At 43.0% G+C, this 13,959-nt stretch overlaps 2 protein-coding genes across 4 annotated transcripts in view; one reads left to right on the top strand and one right to left on the bottom strand.

Annotated features, from left to right (window-relative positions):
• Positions 1 to 1,446, top strand: part of LOC118743041 (putative inorganic phosphate cotransporter) — a 3,572-nt gene extending 2,126 nt beyond the window's left edge. The window contains exons 4-5 of one of the 2 annotated variants that reach the window (XM_036475517.1): positions 18 to 366; positions 440 to 1,446. In XM_036475517.1, coding sequence (XP_036331410.1) covers positions 18 to 366; positions 440 to 658 — 568 coding nt within the window. In that variant the 3' untranslated portion in view covers positions 659 to 1,446. Of the gene's footprint in view, positions 367 to 439 lie in introns of both variants that reach the window. The other variant, XM_036475516.1, reaches the window with a different exon arrangement.
• A 2,769-nt stretch (positions 1,447 to 4,215) lies between these two features.
• LOC118743032 (mucin-5AC) overlaps positions 4,216 to 13,959 on the bottom strand; it is a 53,810-nt gene continuing 44,066 nt past the window's right edge. For both annotated transcript variants that reach the window (XM_036475501.1, XM_036475502.1), the window contains 4 exons: positions 6,570 to 10,213; positions 6,340 to 6,501; positions 6,006 to 6,277; positions 4,216 to 5,919 (listed from right to left, as the gene is read on the bottom strand). In XM_036475501.1, coding sequence (XP_036331394.1) covers positions 4,974 to 5,919; positions 6,006 to 6,277; positions 6,340 to 6,501; positions 6,570 to 10,205 — 5,016 coding nt within the window. In that variant the 5' untranslated portion in view covers positions 10,206 to 10,213 and the 3' untranslated portion in view covers positions 4,216 to 4,973. The remainder of the gene's footprint in view (positions 5,920 to 6,005; positions 6,278 to 6,339; positions 6,502 to 6,569; positions 10,214 to 13,959) is intronic.

Below are 13,959 nucleotides of genomic sequence, written 5' to 3' on the forward strand. Positions count from 1 at the left end.
GCGCTGCCATACCTTGCGATGTGCCTGCTCTCATATGGTTTCATCTTCTTGGCAGACGTACTAAATGCACGCAATCCAATGCGTTTGTGGGTGTCACGCAAGCTTTTCAACACCATCGGTCAGTGGGTGCCTATGGTGGCATTGATTGGCTTGGGTTACATCAATGCGGGTGGTAGTGTTAAATTGGCTATAGCTTTGTTGACCATAGCTGTGGGAGCTAATGCGGCCACCTATCTCGGCTCGCAAGTGAATCATATTGATTTGGCGCCAAATTTTGCCGGTACAATGATGGGTATTACGAACTGTGTGGCAAATGTAATAAGCATAATTGCACCGCTCACAGTTGGATTGATTGTCACAGATGAGGTCAGTTGAACAAATTACTTTATATGTATTGGTATATGTGTATAATAATACATGTGTATGTTTATTTCTTTAGAGAAACCCAGCACAATGGCGTATTGTGTTTTATGTGAGCGCATTCTTTTACTTTGTTGGTAATCTGTTCTTCCTTATCTTTGGACGTACGAGCCCGCAGAAGTGGAATTTTCCAGAAACACGCACAACTGGTACTGAAAGCGGAGGCAGTATAACCAGTGAAGCACAGGATTTAAGTGATGACGAGAATGCACCGCTTAATCGCAGTGCTGCGCCGTAAATTCATGGAGGCATTAAATTATAAAACGAATATTCTTAGTTTGCACAAATTTGCATGTTTATTTCTGGCTAAACATTTTAAATCGTTGTGATAAGGAATAGCTTCTCTTTTTGGGTACTTTAACATACATATGTGTGTAGTATTATATTTGAAATTAGAATTAAAGAGACGCACATGACATTTGCGATAAGAAACTTTTTTTTAACGAATTAGTATTTATAAGATTTACTTCTTAAGCATTTTCGGGATCGAAACTTCTTTCATTTACTCCTGGCTCGAAATTCTATTATCCAAAACCAAAAGTTTAAGCCGTTACAGACTTTAAACAAGTACATACGTACATATATAATAAGCGATTGAAATTTGGAAATTCAATCATCTTCGGTTAATGAAAATATTGGAGTAAATAACTTATAAAATAAAATATGATATCCATGTTTATCTTGTATCTTCGTAAAGTGTAACAGTAATTTATTTTAAATATTCATATTAGAGTAATGACCCAGAAAATTGAGTACACTTTTCTTCAAATATATTTTTTGTGCATTTACCTAAATTGCTGATCTAACTATGTATGTATGTATATATTGCTATACATATTTAAAATAATTCAAAGTAAGTTTATTCAACTTTTGTAATAATAAACATACAACATGCATAAGTATGTAAGTAGAAAAATAAAAGTATAAATGGAGTTAAGAAATATTTTGTCAATGTAATAAAGTGTCTTTGATAATCAATAAATGTTCATATTGTATATATTTATGTATGTATATACATATGCTTCAAGGGAATATTAATTGTGGTTTTAATACTAATTTTAAATACGTGCATACATTTTCAACTTAATTTACATGCCTTTTTGAAAGCTAGTATAGTTTGTTTGAAGGCCGCTTTCACCGAATGGCTGGTGTTTTCTTCTCATTCTTGTCTACAATAAAAATTTGAAGCTCACCAGCCACCAGTGCGACTTTCACTAAGTGATGATCCGATTCGAAACAATTTGCTTGCAAAGTATTCAGGAGTTTATTTCAATGTCGGGTCTCCCGTTGTTATATAAGTCCGTTGGTCTCTGATAACGGGTTTCATACGACGAGAACTGATAAAGTTTGAGTAAACTACATTTACTGTCTTTCTATAGTCCGTGTAGCCCAAAAGCCATACTCAGACAGTCCTGCGTGCGAAAAAGAAATCCTAAATTCACTTGTGTATTTGTATACACAGTGACAATCCTTGTAGTAAGTAGGCCCGACTGCGGTCAGGACGATGGCAAGGGCCATCGCTGCTAAGTATTAGGGCAGGTGGTTTGTTAGATAGCAATTTGAGCGTGATATATTAGGGACAGTATTTGGAGCTAAGCTATTTCATAGACCTATTATTTAGCAAGGTCATGAAGCTATGTTGATGCCCTCTATTAGCACTGTATGATTAATAATGACAAACACTTTCGATACGTCCAATGTAGCGACAAATTAAGTTGTGACTAGCAATTTTTTTTTTAAATGCATAGACGCCGGGGGCTAGCACTTACTCTATCCACTTCCAAGATGGTCGGTTCTACGCAGACCGGATCGTCGCGGTGCACAAACTCCGATCAAGGACCATCGCGTAACGCTGATGATAACGTCGGAGATAATACCAGCGGCAGAACAACCCGGCCTACAACCAAACACTCCCTGCACAGCAAGCTGCACAGGTGTAACTGACACCTGACCGAAATGAATCAAGATATTGCAGCTTAATTGCAAAATAAGATTGCTGGGGTAGTCAGTTTTATAAGGGGCAATAAAATTTCAATCGCGGCGATCTAGGAGTGAAACTCCACTCTGTCTGGAGTCTTCAATATCAGGACGAGTTTAACGTTCTCCGAAGAGATAGTCCTCGCACCGCCGAAGGCGGAACGGCTTTCATATTGAATAATGCGGTACAATATCTCATCCTACTCAGATCATCACCGAGATGTGGAAAACAGTTAGGGTCATTCCACTTCTCAAGCCAGGGAAGCAGATGGATGCAGGAGCCTCGTATAGACCCATCTCATTTCTATTCACAGTGACAAAAACCATGGAAGCCCTACTCTGCAGCCTGCCCCCTGAAACTAGCCGAGACCCGCCATGGATACCAAAAATGCACGGCATCACCACAGTATTATAAGCCATCACCACACAGATAAGCGAGTGTCTGAACGGTCCTACTCGCAGAAGACCTCTCAAAGGCATTCGACTCGGTGAGTCATGCGACTCTTTACCAAGGCGACCTAGACTAGTCGCTTCTAAATCGACTGTATTCATAAAAAAAACTCCCTCCGTCGCCAGCTGGAGTGTACTCGGTGAGCTACGCTGATGATTGTACGAGGATGGCTACGGGCCAAAACATCGGCAGCCTATGCGCTAAAATCACTGACTATCTCCCCAATCTTTCAAGTTTCTTCACAACCAACCCATCGCAACACTTCGCCACCCGGCACCTTCCGTAGGCAAACGAAGCTCCTACAATTTAACCCTAACGGACTATAGAGCAAGATCGAGGAGATAATCGTCTTTATGGGCCGGCATGGAATATTAATAGCTGCGGTCCAAGAGACAAAGTTACACAGCAATTCAACGTTGCTGAATTGCGCCGGATACCATATACATCGTCGTGATCGCTAGAAAGGTAATGGTGGTGGCCTTGCATTTATCACGAACCACACCGTGCAGTATCGTCTCATCGAAGCAGACATTGACCTGAGGGATACAATACTAGAATGTCAGATTATAGCTATCCGGTAAGGCGATGTCGAGGTCGAAATATTTAACGGTTATATACCCCTGTCACCAACTTCCCGTCAGGATATCACCCTGAAATAGGTGCGCTCCTCAAAGATGAAAACCGTGTGGTTCTAAACTACGCAGCGCCAGTGTGGTCGCCGGGGACCAGTAGGACGCAGTGAATAAAGGTACAGACCACACAGAATACAGCACTCTGGACAGCGACCATATGTCTTCTGATGTCGCCACAATATTATTTACACGACGAGGCGCAGCTGCTCCCCATTAGGGAGCACAACACAATGCCCTGCAAGCAATTCTTAGTAGGAATCACAGACCCGAACAGACAGTTGTTTGCAAAGGAGCCCTCGCCAAGGCACGTCAGACGGCATCTATACGAACTGACGGACGAAGTCCAGAGGTTCATAAAGAAACACGAAAAAAAGCGAAGAAAAATTCAAACCCGTTCAAAGGTTATAGATTATTGATCACTCAAAAGTCGCAAACAATTGCCCAGGATGCGGGTAAGGTCCACACAATACCCAACCCTCTTCGCATGCACCTCTAGCTCGACGACCCTGACACTTGAAGGCTTATGGACTGCGCCCACAGACGTCGGCCGCTTTCTTGGCCTCAGGCTTGCTGAGTCGTAGGATGTAGATGACTCATGAGTGATGACGAAACCCCGGGAGTTGGGGGCTGCTGTTACTACAACAATGTACCAATGAGTTTAATTTATAAGGCGATAAAGTTATCATTTTTCAAATGAAACTGATAGTTGTAGGTTTATATTAGATTTATTGGATCTCTAAGTATATTACATACAGACTTATGATTACTTAATTTGCCATAAAGTACAGCATACTAAAATTTTAAGTGTGCTTGTAAGATATACATATATGTATATGTACAAACATACATACGCACATACTATATCGTATTGTAAATCGTTTAGTTTCTTTGTTAATTATAAAATATATGCAAAATACGAACGTATTTATTAATCAATTAATTTCAAACTTACACTAAAATTAAAATAAATGAAACAAAAACTAACTGGACGCGTCACAGGTTTTTGCATTCAACTAAACTAGATTTTCGGTAAAGCTAAGTGATTACAATAAAATTATTTATGGATGTACATATGTATATATGTATGTATGTAAAATAAAATCGTTAACAAAGACACGTATGTAGAGCGCGAACACTAGTAATGAAGAAAATTTCAGAAGAAGGCTAATTCATAACTACTATTTGCTAAAGATTAAGAGACGAACCCAGGGTGGTAAATAAACAGTGCTCTTCTGTTAGTTTTTAAGAGTTTATACTGTAAGTACAGTTTATGTATGTAGTTATTGAAATTATTAAAATTTTTCATCTCCCATTTCTTTTTTTTTATTATCACAATCTACTCTTCGAACACGAACTTGCATATGAATTTAGTATACGGTTATGCCAATCTCTTAGAATGCAAATCACTTTCACTATTTCCGCCGCGTTGCAAGTCTCGAAATGTACAAATAAACATACTAAATTCTTAAGCTTCTGCTTTACTTCTATACCTATTATTGCAATTTATGATTCGACGGCAAATCTTCCGATCGTATACACCGTCCGCGATAACAAATCTCTGTTTCAGATGTCACTTTCGTCGATGTGGATGTCGCATATACGACCTGATCCATCAAGCTCTTCTGTAATGGCTTCTTATCAGCTGCTGCCGTCTCAGCTGCCACTGAGGGCGTTGGCACTGTTGTTGCGGCCGCTACGGCTGCCACATTCATTGCTTGTGTGGTTGTATCCGGCTTTGTTCGTTTGATATTCATATATTCTTGACGTCTCTTGCCAACTGCAGCCAAGGCAGCAGTCACCGCATGATCTTCGGATTCATCGATTGCGAAGAGATCATGAAGTTGCCGCTTGACTTCAGAGAATATGCTTGGCTGTGATTCCAGATCATCCACTGCTTCGTCCATGCGTCGTGTGGCGCTCTCCGCTGTGACGCTTTCGGCTTCATTTTCCGCTGGCGCGATTGTCGTTTTATCTAGAGCTTCATCCATGGCTAGTGTTGTTGCATAGGAGGTGACTTCTAATTGATCGGGCGTTGTTGGCTCTTCGGTGTACACGGTGCTGGACGGGCTAGCAGTTGTTGTTGTTAGCGTGGTTGTTGTGATCTTGCCGCCGGGCGCCGGTGTGAGTGGTGTAGTCGTTTTGAGTTCGTTGACTATTTCATCTGTAGACTTTTCATTTCCATGTAGTGAGTTGTAAAGTTGGGAACCAAGACTTTGTGATTCGGCGGTCTCAAAGCTTTCGTTGTTTTGCGTTGTTGGCAAATGGAGCTTCTTGAATTTGTTACGTCTATTGATGCGATTAAATATTGTTGTCTTTTGCGATTCGAAGAATGTGCCGTCTGTGGTGCGCGTGCTAGTTTCTTCAACAGATTCGAGCGGTTTTTCCTCTGGCGCCTTGCCCATGACTTCCTCCAGAAGTTCGGCAAAGGATTTCTCGGGCCTGGGAAATAGATTTTGGAGCAATTATTTACCGATTGTCAAGTAATACTTATAATAAACACTTATAATAAACTGGCTATGACTTACTTCAAATTGGGTGCCTTAAGTGTGGGTTTGGCTTCACCAAAGCTGGCGGATACATTCACTTCATAATTATCCGATTTTTTATCATCTTCAGGTCCGATCGTTACAATTTCTGGTTCCTCATCGAATTTGTGCTCATTCTCCTTAGACTTCTCCTTCGGGTTCGTTGGTTTGAAGTGATGATTGTTGCCGAATTTCAATGCTGGGGACCATTGCGACTCTTGACCATCCAGCTGGAAGCTAGGACGGTGGCGACGTCTTTGTGGTGGTGTTGCCTTGAAAAAAAAAGAAAAAATCATAAATCTTCTGCTTTCAAGCCTAACTTATCAAAACCTACGTCATTTTCGTATAAATCGTGATTAAAACGATTTATTTTGCGTACGTTACTCTTTGGCTCTTCGACTTCGGCTTCCTCTTCTGGGTTTGTCGTTGATGAGACTGGGCGGCGCGTACGCGTGCGTACCTTGATAACCTTCCGCGGCGGTAGGCGTGGACGTAGCTGTGAGTGAAATGAAATATTAGTAAATGTAGCCTAGCTCTCTACTGCCGTCTTCCCTAGTTACTCACCGAGGTTTTTGTCTCTGCCTCTTGTGTAGTGGTAGTCGGTGCCTCGGTGGTGGTGGTGCGTAACCGTGGATAATTTCTGCGTATAAATGGTGAACGTCTTGTGGTTACTTGGGGCTCTTCACTTGTTGTTGTTGTGGTTGGAGTAGGTGTAGTGGTTGGTAAAGTGGTGAAGACAGGATTGATTTCGTTGCGAATGATTGGTTCCGTGGGACCCAAATCTTCCTGATTAGGGAAGTATCCTGGCCCGAAATTGTCCTTTGTATACTGACTATACTGCTGAGCGATTTGCATTGGCTCCAACATGCCGGCTGGGAAGGTCTGTTCATTTGTGCCTACGGTGTTGCTGGGGGTGACTGTGTAAACTTGTTGTGTCTCAGAGGTTGGTGCCTCAGAGCCGCTGTTCGTAGCATATGAGCTGGGTATCGCTGTAGGGCTGGATGGCGTGCGTGACGATAGCGGTTTAATGACTGGGTAATTTTGTTTCAACACATCGCGTTGGTAGTCCAAATCTTCATCTTTTCCGGAGTTGCCATACTTCTTACGCTGCTTAGTGCGCAGCGACTGACGTTCTTCTGGAGTCGGTTGGTAACGGATGCGGTTGGGATTGCGTATCAGTGGGTTGCGTGCCGCTGAAGATGGACGACGTGTGGTCGAAGTGGCTTCTTCTTCACCATCGGGAGATGCTGGAGTGCTAGCTGTCGCACGCGCGCCAAACGGACGGCGAACACGTTGTATAGGACGGCGTGTAGAGGTTTCCGTTTCAGAGTAAGAAACAGAGGATGTAACTTTGGACACAAGAGGTTTGCGCACACGATTGATGGGGCGTCTTGTTGGACGTGTAGGCAGCTCCTTCTCTGGCTCACTGGGTGTAGTAGTGGCAAGTTCTCCTATTGCATTTTGTTTGTCCTTCTCTTGCAAATTATTCACTAGGCCTGGCAAATTTGGTGTGAGTGGTGGCAGTTCTGAAGGCACATGGTAAGGATTGGGGTCATATTCCACAGTGCTATCGGGTATCTCGTTCTGATTGTACAAAGGTCGATGGTTTGAAGGTTGCTTACGCTGCGGTTTCAATTCACCCTCAATAACCTTCTCTTGTTGTAGCTCTGCAAAATCGGGTTGCTGTACGACGTTGTATGCATCTTCCGGTGCAGAGCTGCCAGGTTGGGAAGGTGAATAGAAAGTAACACGTTGTTTGGTAGGCGATGTGGTCTTATGAGTCGTTGAAGGAGCATTGACATCACGCCCGTAGTCCAAGTCGACAGGCGTGTATTGCACCTGTTCGAAGGGTGGGTTAGTGGGACTAACGATTTGTGGACGATTGCGGAAAGCTTCTTGCTGACGATAATATTGCTTCATGTGGTACTCTTCCTCGGGCGAAGTGCTGCTGGGCGGGCGAGTGGTGAAGCGTGGAGCTTGCTCCTCAACCGGCTCCTTTGGTATGGTGTCAAAAGAGTAGAGGGGTCCGTTTGCACTCTGGAACTCAACTTGCCCATTGGGATTGAATGAGTAGAATGTTTGCGCCGGCGCAGCTGTTGTAGAAGTAGTGCTAGTGGTTGTAGTTGTAGTGCTAGTCGATGGAGATGTACTAGGTGAAGGTCGGCTCGACTGAACTTTGTAGATATCATCATTGGTTATTTGGTTAGGCGCAGGCTGGAATTGGGCGTAAGGATTATTGATGGTTTGTGGGAAAGCGGGCTGCTCAATTGGTTGTTGTTGCACGTTTTGTGGACGCTTTTTCTTCGGCCGATCGTGTTTGGTTACCTTTGGAGAGCTCACCTCATGGATAGCGTCTTGATTATAGAAGTAATTGAACTTGTTGCCGCGTGTCGGTGGAAGTGTTGAGCGCTGAGTCGTGATCTCATACTGATCGCGGTTTTTGTGCACAGGCTCATTGAGTACCGCCGCGGGATAGTAGTCCTTTGTGGCAGATGGCTGCTTCACGCGGTGTGGACGCACGCGCTGTGTGGGCGGTGGTGACTGATACTGACTAATATCATTTTGACTGTAAACAGCACTTGGCTTAGCCGGCTGGCTAAGAACCGCTTGTGGAGCGCTGCTGCTCTTGGCGAGATTTATAACAATTGAACCCACATGCGGTTCTGGTAGCAGGATCTTATTGAAACCACTTGGTGTGCGATAGCTCAAAGGCGCTACGAAGAACGGAATCTCACGCAGCTCGCGTGTCTGTGCCAATTGAGACAAGTAGGGCAGATCGAATTTCACATAGCCATCTGGTGTAGACATACCAGCAGGACCAACAAATATTTCGGGTATCTTCTTCGTAGGTGCATCAATGACTGCGATGGTGTTGGAATGACGTAAAGCAGACACCACATCCGTTTGCGTGGGACGCACAGAGTTGCGCACCAAAAACATGGCAAGTGGTGGCTGATGTGCCTTTGGCTTGGGACGTGGCGTAGTTGGTTGTTGATTAGCGTAATTCTGGAAGATTGTGGTTGGCTTCAACGTTGTCGTCTTCGGACGGCTTGTGCTGGTAGTGATGCTGCTGGCGAAGTAGTTCTGCTGATCTAGCGAATCGAGTGAGTCTTGCGTGTAAAACTGATTGATTTGGAAGGGATTGACAGTTGGTAGGCCCGCGTTGACATTATACTTATTCAATTCGAAACCTTGTGACTCAGGCTTCTGTTGATTAAAGAGCGTATCGTATGGCACATAGAGCAATTGTACATCTTGTTGGCTGCCACCATTACTTGTAGGCAACGAAGCAGGTGCTGTCGGTGCGCTACCCGACTGCTGGTAGGGTGCTGTTGGTGCGCTATCAGTATGCTGGAACGGCAACTGCGCATTGAAAGATGACGGCTTATTCAAATCAAAAAATTGATCAACTTGTTGTTCTACAGGGAAAACTTGTGGTGTGACGCTTTGCAGAGATTGTTGCGTTGGATTAGGTTTCGATTCGCGGTAGACGTTCTTGCTCGGGAAACTATCTTCGATGTAATTCTGTTGCGGCAGTGGTTTTTGTAAAGTCTGTTGTAGCGGCTTCTGTGGTATGGGATGGAATTCTGGTGGAAAAACGGGTTGCTGATTGAACAGCGGTGAGCTAAAGAGCGTGGCTTGCGCGCCTCCACCGAGTATATGCTGAATCTGGTAGCCAGTCTGCAATGAGCCGGGAGAGCCCGATGCACCATGACTGCCACCCTCTGTGCGGAAGGGCATTTCGAATTTGAAGAATGACTGCGAAGTTGGTTCACCGCTTTGTAATGACGAAGCAGCAGGGGCAGCAGCCTTTAGTGGTGGCGCGCCGAAAGGTGAACCGACTTGTGAACGTGGTGGTGGTTGATTGGCAAAACGTTGAAACTGATAGGGAAAATCGAATGGCTGCTGCTGAGACACGGGCGGATTATGCGGTTTGGGCAGATCACCGAAACGGCCATTCGGTGGGTAAGCCTGTGAGTAGGTGAGCACACGTGCATTTGCGGACCGATCTTTGGCAGTAGAACTATCGACTGGCTGTGCCACCGGCACCCAATCGAAAGAGTCCGATACGCCTGGCGAAGTCGGTTCTAGTTGGCGTGACCATTTTTCGGCGGCATGTGCGCGCGCTAACCAGCACACAAGCAAGCAAGCGAGTAGCGTGTTGATTGGAGTGTTAAACATTTGTAGTTGCCGGATCATTGTTGGGTCTGTAAAAGTGAAAAGGAATGGAATGAAGGTGGCTAGTATTAATTGAGAACAAATTGTTATTACTAGTAATTGGTATGGCATGCGCAACGTGATCAAGCGCAAGAATTTTATAATTGTTCTGTGTACATTAGGGTGCACCGCCAACAAAAAAAAAAATAAATAAAATTGCGTTTTCTCCAACGCAGTTATAAAATTTTTTATATTTTAAGACTTTTGCCAAAACATTTTAGAAACATATTAAGATTTACTAGAGCTAGACCGTTTTTTGGAAAAACCTCCAAAAATCTCATTATGTTGAAGCCATTCCTAAAACGTTTCTACATTTTTATGCAGAAATTTTAAGCTTAAACTGTACTATCATCCGAGGCGACTGTTTAGAAAAACTAATTTTATTTATAAAAACGTGATTTTTGGAAGTATTTTCTCGACATATTTTGGCGCACGTCTTGAAATATAAAACATTTTGTATTTCCGATGGAAGAACAGTACCGATGTTGTTTTTTTTTGTATGGCAAGTGGTACACCCTAATATATTTCATATGTGGTAGCACACTAAAAGCTACTTATACTTAGATTGAGAACATAAAATCACTGGAATTAGTCATGAACAGCATTGACTTAAACTAGGAAGTTAGAACTATATGCATATTTTTTTGCATAAATTAAAGCAAGTAGTCAACGTCGAAACCTCCACACATTTGACTTCCTTTGATTTCGAAACTCACCACCCGTCAATTTGCTTACGATCAGTAGTCGCGAATTTGAAATCAAAGCGCATTCGAAATTTTTACATACAAATTTCTGCCAGCAATAAAACCAAGCACTAAGTAAAGCAAGTTATGCTTGAGTAGCTAACTCCATTTGCCATAATTAGGTACCTATCGGCTAAGCAATCATTTTACAAATTATATGCGTGCTCCCAGTCCACATACCATTAAAACAGCCAGCGATACCTCGCCAACAATTTCTGTTTGTATGCATTGTGGTACCTTGCAGCAGTACTATCGCCCGAATCTATATAATTTAATTTGTATGCTCTAATCGTCGCCGTTATTATACATACACACAAATGACTTTTTCTAAACTTCGCATTGACAGCGTTTGACTTCCTTAATGTCGTGCTTTAGTTTGTGGTTTTAACACTTAACAGCCACTTTCCTAAATTCATACATTTTTGTGTATTTCTCCACTACGCTGCTCCCTGTAAACTGCTTTTGCTTTGGTTTTTGTGGTTTTGGTTGATTTAATGGTGGTACTTAGCCACACTGTTTGTTGCCGCAAAAGTTAATCTATAATTGGAATTTTCTACAAATTTTTTTAGGATATCCGCATTCCCCCATAAATCATGCAAAAAAAGTAAAATAATTGCATAATTTCCTTGACATTCAATTTCGTATCTTAATTGAAGTTGCAGTGAAATTGTTTGGATTATGACAAAATTAGCGGTAATAGTTCGCCTGCGGCTTTTGAAGTTCAGGTTCAATTTTGATAAAATACGGCGAGGGCATGAAACTACTTAGTCATGTATGCAGGTGTAAATATATGTATGTATGTGCTTATAAAAAGTGTTGTTTTAATTGGTTTCAGATCAAAACTCTCAATCGGGAAAAATTAATTAGTTATATCGTCACTCGCCATCTAAGATTTCTCTATATGTATATTGTTACAATTGTGGTGAGATCCGATCCCCGATCGACGGCAATGTGGAATCCTCACTGGCTAACTTGTCTACAGCTTCGTTCCCGGCAATCTTGCGATGACCAAACTAAATCTTGACGAAGCTGACTACTTACTGCATTCGAAAGAGGCCTATACTTTTTGATCACTTTTGACCTACTTGTGAAAGACGTCAATTCCGTAAAGGCTGCCTGAAAGAAATAGTGCTGCTCAAAAGTATCCAACCTTCCAGCGCCGATGCTTTACCAGCTTAGTCATTTACACAAATATGATGTCGAGGAGGTAGTAAGAAACAGGAACCAACTTCTACGCAGAATGCGCCCACTGTTAAAAAATTTGTTTTTCGTTACCAATACGGATTCTTTTTCTTATTTGACACTATTAATAACCGCTAGTCGGTTTGTGTGACAGCAAAAAGCTTCGCCAATTGCCTCCCTCCTTTGCGGATTTCCGCGTATTATTCATCCGAGATTTCTAGAGCGTAATTTTTTTCCGTCGAGAGATGGGGATCTGCTAAATCCATCATAGACCAGACACTTGCTAAATTGGAATTCTTAGAAAATACCCACCGGAGGAGGATGGATAAGGGCCTGATTTTTGATTTCCCGGCTTTCTGTGATCTCTCTAATTCAGTGTTGGCGAATATAATTTGACCTGCAGAACTTACAACTAACTCATTCAGGACCCAATCGCATGGCTGTTCTGTTTTTTCTGGTGAGCTATTGGAGAAATGCCGCCAGTTTTGGGCACTCAACTCTTTCAAGCCTTTGAAGTCAGCGTGACCTGACGGCATAATAGCTGCTCAATTGAAAAATCGGCGTAGCAGTCAAATTTGACGGCTGACGCCTATCCACGCGGGCTGCATAGATAGCTGCTAAGTCCCCTTGAGAAAGGTGAGGGCAACTTTTATCCCCAAAGCAAGAATATTCTCTTACGTATCCCGAAAGGATTTTAGGTCTCTTTTCCTTCCTATTACAGACTTTGAGCTGCTAATTGATCAGTATGCAATAAACTGGATTTCTAAGTAGAGATTAAGCTTATATGAAAAGTAGGTTCGTGGAAACCGCCATGAATTCTGTTCTTAAGATTAAAGAAGAGCGATTGGAAGGCAAATACTTCACGGTTGGATATTGAGATGGCCTTTAATGGCTATGCAACCTCGTAGTTGAGACCAACCTATAAGACGCATGCTCTGGGAGAGAACTGCCATTGCTGAATGTGAGAGTGTGTGTTCCCAGTAGGGATATACTGTGTGTAGGGACACCCCGAAAGGGCGCGTTGTCTCTCCCTTGTGCTTTCTGAGTAAGTCAAATACTTGGGAGTAATTCTTGACAAATTGCTTAAGTATGGATCAAATATCGAAGAGCGAGGGAGGAAGGCATCCGTTGACCTTTACTGCTGTTATCTTGTGGCTGCATTAACCCATTTAGTGGAACTCACTGGCTAAGCGCATGGAAAGGGAGGAAAGATCTGCCCTAATTGAACTAAAAGGGTCACTTCGCGCCACTTCAACGCTGGATTTAAACGTAATGCCAGGCATCGTAGAAGTAGACATTTTAGGCAAAGCTGCTGCGACCCGTTCTGCCTCTCTGGGTCTAAGCTTGATAGCAGAGTTGGAGGAGCTAGCTGTCTTCTATAAGGAACTACTCTTAGATATTAAATTTAGGTTTACGGAATTGTGTGGCGTATTCTAAGCAGAGTTAGTTGCCATCAAAGAAGCAGCCGATCGGTTGCGCACCTATGCAATAACGTTTAGAGAGGTAAATATTTTCTCTGACAGCCAAGCGACGATCAGTATCCTGCAATCGGCGATGGTAAGGTCGAAATTGTTCTAGGATTACCAGCTACCTCACTCTATTGCCTCGGATGATTTCCAAACTAGACTAGACTGATTTAGGTTAAGGGGCACAGCGATATTGCGGGAAACTGTAAACCATCACGAATGAAAGGGAGAGCACTGGAGTACCTATGGGCTTTTAGTAAGCTCAGCTAACTCTGGGCGCAAACCTCGGCATACAAGTTGAAAGGTACTTTTGTCCTGCTTACTAAGCGACAACTGTGGGGTTCT

The sequence above is a fragment of the Rhagoletis pomonella genome, unplaced genomic scaffold (genome assembly GCF_013731165.1).
Source record: "Rhagoletis pomonella isolate Grant_MI unplaced genomic scaffold, Rhpom_1.0 Rhpom_scaffold_00007, whole genome shotgun sequence".
NCBI classification, from domain to species: domain Eukaryota; kingdom Metazoa; phylum Arthropoda; class Insecta; order Diptera; family Tephritidae; genus Rhagoletis; species Rhagoletis pomonella.